At 45.9% G+C, this 12,618-nt stretch overlaps 1 protein-coding gene across 4 annotated transcripts in view; it reads right to left on the bottom strand.

The window, feature by feature from the left end:
- Nucleotides 1-3,488: 3,488 nt before the first annotated feature.
- The window catches only part of NR6A1 (nuclear receptor subfamily 6 group A member 1), a 255,627-nt gene continuing 246,497 nt past the window's right edge, over nucleotides 3,489-12,618 (bottom strand). For 2 of the 4 annotated variants that reach the window (XM_025360664.1, XM_025360667.1), the window contains exons 8-10: nucleotides 8,116-8,237; nucleotides 5,783-5,935; nucleotides 3,491-3,858 (exon numbers count right to left, since the gene is read on the bottom strand). In XM_025360664.1, coding sequence (XP_025216449.1) covers nucleotides 3,770-3,858; nucleotides 5,783-5,935; nucleotides 8,116-8,237 — 364 coding nt within the window. In that variant the 3' untranslated portion in view covers nucleotides 3,491-3,769. Of the gene's footprint in view, nucleotides 3,859-5,782; nucleotides 5,936-8,115; nucleotides 8,238-12,618 lie in introns of all 4 variants that reach the window. The other 2 variants (XM_025360666.1, XM_025360665.1) reach the window with 2 other exon arrangements.

Genomic DNA, 12,618 nt, shown 5'->3' with positions numbered 1-12,618 from the left:
GGTTTGTCTGTCTCCATCAGTCCCATTCCCCCAGGAAATCCAGAATGAACAAACAAATGTAGGAAATGGTTAACAGAGCAACACAGCTAGCTCAGACTGAGCCCAGGATTTTAAGGATCTGGTGACGGTTGACCACGGCAGGTACTCACCTCCCTGAAAAAGGGTGGCAGGTGACAGGCAGGCTGATGTGGACTGGGTGACATTCAGTGACGCCACAGAAACCCTTAGGATTCCTCGTTCCTTGCTCTGGTTCTGGGGAACAGGATAGGGAGGATCCTGCCTACTTCCTCCTATCCCTGGGGGTTTGCCCACCTCTCTTTTGTGAGTGGGGCATAGGGGCTGGGTGTCCTCTGAGCCAGGTTGAGCCCTTTGAGACAGATTCTGGGGAATTTCTCCAGATTAAGGGCAAGACCACCAAACCTTGCAAGGGACTCCAAAAGTCTACAAAGGCAGCCAGAGAGCATGAATAAGTTCCAAGATGCCAAACTTTTGTCTTGGGACAAGAAAACATCAAAAAGGACAGGGAGGAAAAGGCTTGCATGTTTCAACATAGTGTAAGGAGGTGAGATTCTCCTTTTCCACGTAGCTTTCAGAGTCGTATTTTTATGGCATAAAAATTCTCACTCGGCCGGGCGCGGTGGCTCACGCCTGTAATCCCAGGACTTTGGGAGGCCGAGGCGGGTGGACCACGAGTTCAGGAGATCGAGACCATCCTGGTTAACATGGTGAAACCCTGTCTCTACTAAAAATACAAAAAAAAAATTAGCCAGGCGTGGTGGCGGGCGCCTGTAGTCCCAGCAACTCGGGAGGCTGAGGCAGGAGAATGGCGTGAACCCGGGAGGCGGAGCTTGCAGTGAGCCAAGATCACGCCATGCACTCCAGCCTGGGCGACAGAGCGAGACTCTGTCTCAAAAAAAAAAAAACAAAAAAAACAAAAACAAAACAAAACAAAATTCTCACTCCAAGTGAGTGCTTTTGCTCGCTGGGGATCAGAGAGAGGGCAGAGAGAGAAATTAGAGAAAACATGTACAAGTTTTCTCTCCTTCCACTAGCAAAAAGGCTACCTGTTAACCAAACATTATGGGAAGAAAGCAAAAAATAAACATACCACACCTCCCCCTCCAACCTTTCTCTGTGTCCTTCAAACCAAATTCACAAATACATCTAGTGGATGACCTAATGTCTCCACGCTGCTAGCTACACTCCTACCTTCTCCTCATAATACCTGAGTTTGCAATGCAACACATTCACTTTACCCTGTTTTAAAAAAGCCCATGTCATAAAAGGACTGGTGCAGAAGACATTAAAGATGGTCCACAGGTCAGGCTCCAGCTCGGAACACACGGCCACTTGGCTCAGAGATTCTGCAGGGCTCTCGGCAATGAATGGGCTCTTTGTTCTGTGGAATCTGCTGCAAACATTTGTAAAACTGGATTTGTACAATGGCAACTTGCAGAACGTTTCCCCTACTCCACAAATTAACAACTTGCTCTGTTCAATACTACGTTGTTGGAGAGACATGTTCTTGCCTCATCAGAGAGCAATTTCTTTTGACACCAACACAACGGGTAAAATGTTAAATTTGAAAAGCAATTTCAAAAATAATAATTGGACAGATGGAGGCCTCAGCAAAGAATGATGCTGTACACAGGAGCTGTCTTAGAGAAAGGGTCTGTGATATGTGTCTCCTTCCTGATCTGGAGGAAAGCAGCTCAGAGTCTGACCTGTGGCCAAAGAATGTGATCTAGTTGGTTAGATAAAAAAATTCAGGGGAACAAGTATCATGAACTTAGAAATAAACAGATACACACGAACACACAAGAATCTTCCCATTGACGTGAAAACCATGCTAGCTGGAGCTTTTCCTGAGGAACATGTCTCTTCTTTCTCAGAGCAACTGGGCAAACGGCATTGAGGAGTCATGCTCTGAGTTTCAGATCCATCAAGGGCCACAATCATCACTCTGTGGGTACCCGTAACATTTCACCAGAAAGAAACAATTACAATCAGGCATGGACTACCCAGTATGCACACGACGTGGTGGCCTCCTGGGTAGCTTCACTAGGTTGAGTTGGGGAGAGAGCAAACAGCCTTTGACTAAATAGGCAGAAGGAGGTGCCGTGGGCCCCTCCAACCTACCCAGGCATGCAGCCAACTAAGTGGTCAGCTTGCCACACTGGCTGTGGAAGGTACCTGGGTGTAGGCAGGACAACTGCTACATTAAGGCGAAAAGGGGAAAAGCACCTGAAAGAGTTCCAAGACAGACCTGGTGTGGCGCTGGCCAAAGTCAAGAGGGTAAGGAACACGTCCTGGGATGAGGTGGGGCAGGTAGTGAGAGATCAAGGAGTCCAGGCCATGTCTGCAGAGGTAGCAGCTGGGCCATTAGGAACCTGAGGTAGTTTAAAGCCCCCCTTCCCTTCCAGGTGCTTCTGGCTCCAGCCCTCCAGGCCTTGGCTGGCCAGTCCACTGCTGAACTAAGAGGCAGCTGGGCCACTCTGGGCCTTGGGCTTTATGTTCTGGGTCCCTGAGGAAAACTGGTCTCACTCTGGAGAGAAAAGGAGAACTTGGAGAAGAACTTAGGGGCAACATTTCTGGTCAGCAGACAGGTGAATGAATGGTCCTTCTCACTGTATTTTTAAAAAAGCCTGAAGTTTTTGGATTTAGACCTGAGGGTATGGTAGGAAGGGGAGGGGAGAGGAACAGGAGATTTCAAAAGGGGAGTGTCTATTCTTTTTGCAGTCTGGCCTTGCCCTACTACCCTTTGAAGGAAATAAGGTGAAAGGAGAATAAATCAGTAGTGGGCACCAGGCTTCAGAATATGGCATTCTGCTCAGCTGGTTTTTCAAAGGGCCAATAGGAAGTCAAATGTGTAAGGGAGCGGGAAGGAGGAAGGTGGGCCTCAGGAGATCCAGGTAAGGAAACTAGGTAGCTGGGGGCCCCAAGGGAGCTGGGAGGCGAGTCCTGTGGATCAACTGATTGCCAGGACTTTGCCTAGATGGAAAGTTCACAGTGGTAGACAGTGATGGTGGTGCAGGGGTAAGCAGGGCAGCAATGTGTGAGAACAGAAATTTTTCTGCCCTTAGGACTTGTTAGGTGGAAGGATACCTGCCTTAAATATGGTCACTGTGCCCTACTCTCTTAATTTGCATGCTTTCCAAGGAAAGGACATGGCTCAATCTTCATCTCCTGCCCTGTTGCCGTCTCACCAACCTTGCTTAGTAAATCTCCTAATAACACTTTGCCCCTTTACAGTGTGCCCTTTTATCTGGCAATTCTGTGGCTAAAAAAGGCAATTTGCTCTCTGACAGACAAATGTGTGAGTCTGCTGAGAAAATGTGGAAAAAGTAGGGATGGCCACACCCCCCATTTCCATTGAGGTAGTCAATCTTTGTCAACATTATGGAAATAGTCATCTTAGCCCCATCCCACCCTCTCCCTCAAAATACAAAAGAACTATTTCTAAACAATGACAACACTGTAACATTAAACATCTTCACATTCTGTAAACTGTAAGAAAATGCATTGGCTGCATTCACACAAAAGCATGTGCATCATGTTGAAGGCCATACATTCAACTCTGTCGTGAAATAAATATATAGAAAAATGAGGTTAAAAAAACAGACAAACAAACAAAAACTCTTCTTGCTATGGAGGCAATGGGAAATGCTGCTCCACAGACTCCATCTTGGTCTCTCCGGCTTTTTCCTCCAGAGCCTGTCCTGCCCACCCAAGGCGCTGTGGTTGGCCTGAGGAGGGCGCTGGGAACAGGTCATTCCTTGCCCACACTTGTCTTGCAGGAATGCAGCACCACCTTAAAGAGGAGGGGCAGCTGCTCCAGGGGCACATTCACCATCTTTCCTGGGAACAAAGGGGGAGAAGAAGAGTTAGCAGTGGTCACTCTAGTGGACAGGCAAGTCAGCCTCCTTGGACTGCTGGAGGGAGAGTATCACCTTGCTGAGTGACTGGAGCAAGAGAAGTGCCAGGAGTATCACAAAGGTCAGACACACTGTGTTAACATCCTAACATCCAGACCCCTTTGGGTGCCCTAGGGAGCCTAGTAATGGTGCCAACTCATCATCATTCTACTGCTCAGGGAATACTTACTCTGTTCTAGGTGGTTAAATGCATTAACTCATTGAATTCTCACACTATTTCTGTGTACTGCTTTTTACCCTCATTTTATAGACAAGGAATCTGAAACTGAGAGGTAGTCTGAGAAAATTCTGTCCTGTTTTCTTCACCCCCTCAAGCCCCGGTAGATTTTCTAAGTAATATTCTATAAAATATTACACTTCGGAATGGTTTAATAGGTTAATAAAAGTACTAGGGGAAAAAAGAGTGGGGGTAAAAGGCCAAATACATTTGAGAAACTCAGGGTTAAAAGAGCTTTACAGATTTCTTGATTGAAGGGCTTCTCAGAGCATTCAGTGTGCTAATATAATTTGTAAATACCTAAGGCTGTGTTTCTTCTCCCAAACCGTACCTCTGAGTGACCTGGGGAACTGTTTGAAAACACTGATTGATCTCCAGACTCCACCCCATTCCAATTAAACCAAAATCTCCAGGTGCAACTCAAACATTGATTTTTTTTTTTTAAGTTTTCCAGGTGACTGGAAGTGTCGCCAAGGCTGAGGACTCAGTTCTATGGAGGAGAGTGGTGTGTAATTGTTGACTTCCTTTTACTTCACAGAGTCCCTGCTTAATAGCTCATGTAGTAAACTCTAGCTTAGAAAATACTGAGACAAACTGTCAAAATATTGCCAAAATTCCAATAGTTTAGGCCCAGATCACATTTGCTAGACTGCTTTGTGGCCCAAGAAGTAGAAAAAAAAATTCCCTTGTCAGATTGAAATATTTTTCTTTTAAAATTGTATTGCTTTCTCTAGAATTTTTATGTTGAATTAAAAAACTGTATTGCTGAATTTTATAGGAAGAATCCTGGTCTATAGGTCACATTTCTGAGCTGCCCCTCAGTATGTGCTGGACAGCCAGAACAAGAATATTTACTACATGAAGCAAAGCAACAATCAGAAAAGCCAGGATTCTATATTGAAATAGACCTATTTAAATGTCAGGAAGCTCAGAAGGGGTCAAGACCACATAAAAACATACATACATACACACACCCCCCAATACATAAAATTCCTCTGCAAATACAGGATTTTAAACTTTATTTTTCCTATTCTTATTTTATCTTAATTTTTTAAGAGATGAGGCCTCACTATGTTGCCCAGGCTGGTCTTTACTCCTAGCCTCAACTGATCCTCTTTCCCCAGCCTCCTGAGTAGCTGGGATTACAGGCATGAGCCACTGTGCCGAGCTAAAGATACCACTTTAAATAAATGATCCCTCAAAGCTCATGGGCAATTCTGTGAAATGAAGGTAATCTTAAAAACTGAGATATAATTCGTGTATCATAAAATTCATTTAAAGTACACAATTCAAGACATTAAGTTAATTTGAGATACTCTGAGCCTCTGTTTCCTCATCCATAGAATGGCTATAATATCACCAACCACCAGCAGAGACTGGTGTGAGATTAAATGATATAAGGCCACAAAGTATCCTGCACATCGTAAGAGCTCAGGAAATTAACTTCTCTTCTCTAGGGAGAATGCAAGCTTCTCATTATAACAGACCTTTTTTGAGGGCAACGGTGAGAACTCTTTCATGCAGCTGGTGATGGGCTGGAATGGGCACCCTGAAAACACTGCTTGCCTCATTCCCTTCACAAGCTAAGAGAAGCAAGGAAGGGTTGGAAGCCCAAGACCCAGAATGTTACCTGCAATATATCGAATCTCAGGTAAGCACATCATGAGATCAGGAAAGCGGTTTGGCTGATGTGTGTATTTATATTCAGTAAAATCCTGGCAAATGTACCAGTATCGTTTGTTCAGCTGTTCCAGCTGTGAGGCACTGGTCAGACCCCTGATATCTGTGGGAAAAAAAAACATACAGGGAATGGCACGGGCATTCTAATGTGGAAGAAACACCAGCTCCTTAAATATGTGCATCTTTCAACTAAGTTACTAAACACTCACAAGAGCGGATCTTCTCTGATAGGGAGGAACTAAGCTCTGCGTAAGGGAAGAGAAATAAGAGAGAGACGAAAAAAATACAGAGGACAGTAAGCAGACAGAGCCCCTCGAGGGCTAGGGCTTCTCTCAACTTCATACCAAACTCCCAAAACAACCAGAGAATACGAGAAAATACTAAACAAATGACTGAATAACCTACCTTTCCAAATTAATCCTTTACAGTATCTTTAAATTTGCCCTTTGCTGCAACCAATCAGAAACCCTGCTGATACCTACACATTCAGGTTTGTAACACACACACACACACACACACACCCCACCTCCTATGCGCTTCTGTTCTTAATCTTCCTCCTGGGCTGTCCCTCCATTTTTTTTTAGATAGGGTCTCACTCTGTCACCTAGGCTGGAGTGCAGTGGTACGATCAACAGCTCACTGTAGCCTCGACTTCCTGGCTCAATAGATGATTCCACCTCAGCCTCCTGAGAAGCTAGGACTACAGGTGTGTGCCACCATGCTCAACTAATTTTTTAAATTCTCTGTAGAGATGGGGTCTTACTATGTTGCTTGGATTGGTCTCAAACTCCTGGGCTCAAGTGATCCTCCTACCTTGGCCTCTCCAAGTGTTGGGATTACAGGCCTGAGCCACTGTGCCTGGCCCCTCCATTTTTTCTACATAGATTTCTCTCTCTATATATATAGAGAGAGGGAGCTATATATGTGTATATATATAAATCTTACCCACCCATATAGAGAGCTACATATGTCTATATATAAATCTTACCCACCCTCTGAGGCTCAGCTCAGATTTCTCCTCCTTCAAGAAGTTGCTACTGTTCTCTCCCCATCTGAGGCACAAGTAATATGACAAGTGCCATCAGAATGTATACTTCTTGAGGCCAGAGACCTGGAGACTAAGTTTTTTCAATGTCTTTAATGCTCAGCACAGGGCTTGGCCTAAGGGAGACATGCAGAACACCAGATAAATGCATGAATGGTGTAGAAGTACAAAGAGGTTTGGCCAATGTAGGGTGAGAGTAGGCCAAGAGAAGAGGAGCTCTGGACTGGAAACAGGACACAGGACGAGGGCATTTGCAATGCCACAGGCAGCAGAAGAATCCAGTGCCACTATGGGAGCAGAGTACACATTAGCTACTTTGGAAAAAAGAGAATACAACCCTCCTCCCTATACTGGTTTTACCAGCAGCTGCCAAGTGCCCCTTTGCAGGTAATATTCCACATAAATCACATCCGGCATTCTTTTTTTTTTTTTTTTTTTTTGAGACGGAGTCTCGCTCTGTCACTCACGCTGGAGTGCAGTGGCCCAATCTCGGCTCACTGCAAGCTCCGCCTCCTGGGTTCATGCCATTCTCCTGCCTCAGCCTCCCCAGTAGCTGGGATTACAGGCGTGAGCCACTGCACCCAGCCAATTTTTGTATTTTTAATAGAGACGGGGTTTCACCATGTTAGCCAGAATGGTCTTGATCTCCTGACCTTGTGACCCACCCACCTCGGCCTCCCAAAGTGCTAGGATTACAGGTGTGAGCCACCACGCCCGGCCCAGCATTCTTTTAATTAAAAGTCATGCTTGATATGCGCGTGTGTGTGTGTGTTTGTGCACTCCTGCTCTGCCCTGAAGGGGCTGTCAGAACCACTGCCAGCCTGTTACAGAGGCCTTATCTCCAATAGTTTCATCAGTCACTCTGCTCTTCTTCAGTCACTGGTAAACTTGGTACATATTTAAAATGACGCACGTACTGTCCTTGGTGTCTGTGTGCAAATGCATTAAAACTGACTAAACAAAGCGAATCCTCTTCCTTCCTCTATGAGTTATAGAGATTGTGGCATTTCAGTTTGGAGAAAAAAAAAAATCCAAAGCATTCCCGCATTCCCTGTACTATAAAGGGTCAGGGTGATGACAAGGGGGTGCACAAGTCTTCCTGGATTGAAACCTAGATGGTGTGATGGATTCTGTGTGACAGTCCTGAGGGTAAGGAGGGGTGAAACAGGAGGGCAAATCAAATGTCACCGACCCCCCTGGCCCCCGCAAAGGTCCCTTTTCCTACCCCAGCCACTCACCTTGATTTAGGAAGTTAATTGCTTTCATGCAAGCATATTCCTCATTGCTGACCTTTAGCTGATGGAACTTGTGATAGAGGTAGATGAGCCGCTCGATCACCTCCATCCCTTCATCACTAAATCTGGGGAACAGACACAGGTGTTAACAGTTGGTTGTCATACCAGTAGGGGCCAGGAAAGGGCAGCCAAAGAGCTCCTACAGCTCCTTCAACAGGCTGAGCTTGGAGGAAATGGGATCCAAAGCCATTTGGGAAGTACAGGCAGATCCATGCTTTGTCTACAGGCCAACGTAGCTCATGCAAGCTGCTCTTCCCAAGGTCAGGTAGAGTCAATCTAGGTTCAAATCCAGCTCCATCACACACAAGCTATGAGATCTTGGCAAGGTCATCTGACCCCCCTATGCTTTGAGGTCCTCCTCTGCAAAATGATAATGCTTGCATTCTTCGGCTAACAAGGGCCAAAGAAGGTCTGGGATATAAATGTGGAGAAACACAACATTATTAAGATACAGCTATTGTTGAGATGCAGTCTCTGGTATCAATGACAGCTGCCATGGTGACTCTATGTGAGACTCTGCCACACTGCAAAAAAAGCTGCTGATTGTATTTGCTTATGTTAACTGCTTCCAGCAGAGCTGAGGTTATGCATAGCGATTTTTTTTTTTTTTTTTTGAGATGGAGTCTTGCTCTGTCACCCAGGCTGGAGTGCAATGGCGCGATCTCGGCTCACTGCAACCTCCGCCTCCTAGGTTCAAACGATTCTTCTCCCTCAGCCTCCCGAGTAGCTGGGATTATAGGCACCTGCCACCACATCCAGCTAATTTTTTGTATTTTTAGTAGAGACGGGGTTTCACCATGTTAGCCAGGGTGGTCTTGATCTCCTGACCTCGTGATCCGCCTGCCTTGGCCTCCCAAAGTGCTGGGATTACAGGCATGAGCCACCGTGCCCAACCTGCATAGTGAAAATTTTTATTGGCATCCCTGACTTTCGCAGGAGGGAGGAAAATGTTAACTGAGTTTCCATATCACGCCATCCTCTGTGCTAGGCACTTCATGAGCATTATCACATTTAATTCTCTCAACCCTATGAGGTGGGTAAGATAATCATCACCACTGTACAGATGAGCAACTGAAGTTCAAAGAAGGGAGGGATCTGGTCCACAAAGACACAGTTAATTGGTGACAGAGTAGGAATTTGGAACCTGAACCCAAGGCCTTGGTTTTTCTAATATCTAAGGTGGTATATCCTAGCAGAGGGGGCTCAAAGCCCCCATGCTCCTTTCTTTGGGTCTAGGAGTGAGCTCTCTGGGGAAAGTCCAAGTTTTAGGCAACAGAGCCCCAGGCTAGGCCAGCCCAGGGGATTAATGTTTTGGGTATACTTCATACCAGAGATGGAGATACCATCAAACCAAGCAGGCAAACACTTAACCAGGAAGCAGGAGTTTATAAAAGACGCAGTCAAGTCTGGCCTGAGTCATTCTAGGAGTGGCCTGGCTAGTGGGCAGTGGGTCCCAAATGGGCCTCAGATACAGCTCAGTCACAAAGAGGAGCAGCTTAGTTTCAGGCCTGCTTCCTGGTGACATCTTCAGATCTGTGCAATACAGCCCTGTGCCAGGCCAAGAAGGCCCTATCTGGGTAGGGCCCAGAACACCTGGGGATGAACTACTGCTTTCTGGAATCTACTGTTTTCTGTGTTAACTTTGAAGGCTTTGCAGGCTTTGGCTTCCTGGACAAGCAGGACACTTTCTCTTGCTTGGGGAAAGCCTGGCTCTGGTTGGGGCCGGAGGCTCCTGCCCTTTTTAAGCACCAAGGGGAGCCTCAGCAGCAGGTAGAGCTAGTTCTCAGTATCCATGGGTTCTATATCTCTGGGTTCCACCAACTGCATCAAAATATTTTTTAAAAAAACAATACAACAATAAAAAAGACAAATTTTTAAAACACAGTATAATGGCTGTGTGTAGTGGCTCACACCTGTAGTCCAAGCACCTTGAGAGGCTGAGGCAGGAAGACTGCTTGAGCCCAGAAGTTCGCTACCAGCCTGGGCAACATGGCAAAACTCCATCTTTACAAAAAATACAAAAATTAGCTGGGCATGGTAGTGCATGCCTGCGGTCCCAGCTACTTGGGAGGCTGAGGTGGGAGGATCACCTGAACATGGGAGGTTGCAGTGAGCTGTGACTGTTATCACTGCACTAGCCTGGGCGATAGAGTGAGACCCTGTCTCATGAAAACAAACAAACAAACAAACAAAACAAAACCAACCAACTAAAAAACCCGAAAAAGAAAAAAAAACAAGAAACTCTCCCAAACCAAAAACCAATGTAATAACTATTTACATGGCATTTACATCATTTATATTGCATCCAGTATTATAAAGATTCTAGAGCTGATTTAAAATATACAGGAAGATATGCATAGGTTATACACAAATACTGCACCATTTTATATGAAGGACTTGAACATCTGTAGATTTTGGTATCCATGGGGATCCTGGAAGCAATCCTCCACGGATACTGAGAGATGACTGCACATGCAATCTGGAACTCTGACCTTCGGCCTTGGCATGGCTCCCAGTATGAGCTGGGGATTCTTTTAGCTGATCTGAGCTACTATGGCTGACTCAGTTTCTCTGTACCTGGCCCAATGGCTTTTACAACTTTACTGATATGTTCCCAGCCTGGCCGATAGATTCATATTGAATAACCACAATAACCACCAATCTATAATACCGTTTCTACCATTCTACCATTCGTTGAGTGTTTGCTACCTGCCAGGCACATTAAGTATTCTACAGACATTTAATCTTATTGATATTCCCAATAAATTCACAGAATGGATACAAATCATAACCCCCTTTGTTCACACGTGGAAATGAAGGCTCAGGGAGTTATTTACTGAGTCTCTATTATGTATTAGGCCTTTTCATATGCATTCTTACACTTTACCTTGCTGATAACCTGAAAGGATACATGGTATCACCACCATGTTAGGGATGAGGAAGCAGAAAAAGAGGTGGCTACCCCAAGGTTGCACGGGAAGTAAATGGTAGTGGTGATGAGGCCAATGTTCAAACCTAGGTTTTCTAATTCCAAGCATAGGGACTTTCCTCAGCACTACACTGCCCACTCTTGATCCTGTCTTGTTCTTAGCTGCTACCTGGAAAAGGCTAACCACATACTACCACAGGGGACCTCAGGAGTTGTGTCCCCACAGTAACTCAGAGCAGGGCCCAGCCCTGGGAGGATGTCAGGTCTGCTACAGTGCACAGAACTGTCCCTGCAAGTACCTCCAGGACGCTGACTTGCAGGAGGCGGTATGCCTGGGAGTGAAGACCACTCCTCATCATAGCACTCTGTTGGATATTTATGTTCTTGAGAGTGGGAAAAAAAGTTCTTTATTGCCAATTTCTTTCAGTATCTGCTTGGAGGGGTGGGGATGAAATGGGGCAGGGCATAAAAAAGGAGGACGCAAGGGGAGAGGCAGTGTCAGCATCTGTCTGGTGGCGGAGTATGTAGCAAGCAAAGATAATGCTCTGTCCTTTAATCAGCAACCCCCTACCCCAAGTGTTCACTCTGGCACTCTAGACCCTGCAGGTGTGTGGCTATCAGCCAGATCCCTAGCCAGGAGTGCCAAACCTGTTCCTGGCTGACTCTTAACCTGAGGGACACAAAGGAGTTCCCAAGTGCCTGGCCTGTCCATATGCCCTGATCTGCCCTTTCTCTTGGGGCAGCACATCCCTCTTTTCCAAAATTCCTCCAACAGGCAGCCACCATGGACCCCCAGTAGTGGTGGGGGCTGGCAGCTAGCCCGGCAGCCCCCACTCAGTCTCCACTGCCTGACTGCAAAGCTTTCCTCCACACCCCGCATCCCACCCCTTGATAAACAAAGTGGTTCTCTGTTCCATGGGCCTGCCTTTGCCTGTAGCCGTGCCTCCTCCACATCTGCCCACTCCAGTTTTAATGCCCCTGTATTCACTGTCTACAAATTATCAGCATTGAAAGCCAGAAAGTTGGACAAACACACCCATTCTTCTTCTAGGTTCCCATTACACAAGCATGCTGGGACAAGGAAAACATTCCTGCCAGGATCCCCCAAACCACTGGACCATTCAGTCAGCAATTCAAACTGACACTATGTAAGTTATGTCCCATTAAGGGGGCTGAGAGACTCAGTTGTCTCTTTTTCATTCATCTAAATGCACCTACCCCCAGGAGTGGCCATCAGCCACAACCTTAGAGAAATTGCCATCTCAGCACCCATGTACAGACTCCAAGATGAAAACCAAGACTAGTTTCAGGACAAATTCCAGAAAGTCAAACCTTCTGAAAATGCTCTGGGAAAATAAGAATTTAGTATAAGGCAATGTTAAAGAGGCTGGGCATTGGAGCACAACAGACACAGGTGATAAACTTAGCTCCATCTCTCTCTAGCTTTGTAGCCTTTAGTTTTCACCTCTCTCAACCTCATGCTCCTCATCTCTAGAACAGGGATAATATTAGTGCCA

Source organism: Theropithecus gelada, chromosome 15 (genome assembly GCF_003255815.1).
Source record: "Theropithecus gelada isolate Dixy chromosome 15, Tgel_1.0, whole genome shotgun sequence".
In the NCBI taxonomy this organism is placed as follows: Eukaryota; Metazoa; Chordata; class Mammalia; order Primates; family Cercopithecidae; genus Theropithecus; species Theropithecus gelada.
This window is presented reverse-complemented; position numbering and strand designations above follow the sequence as displayed.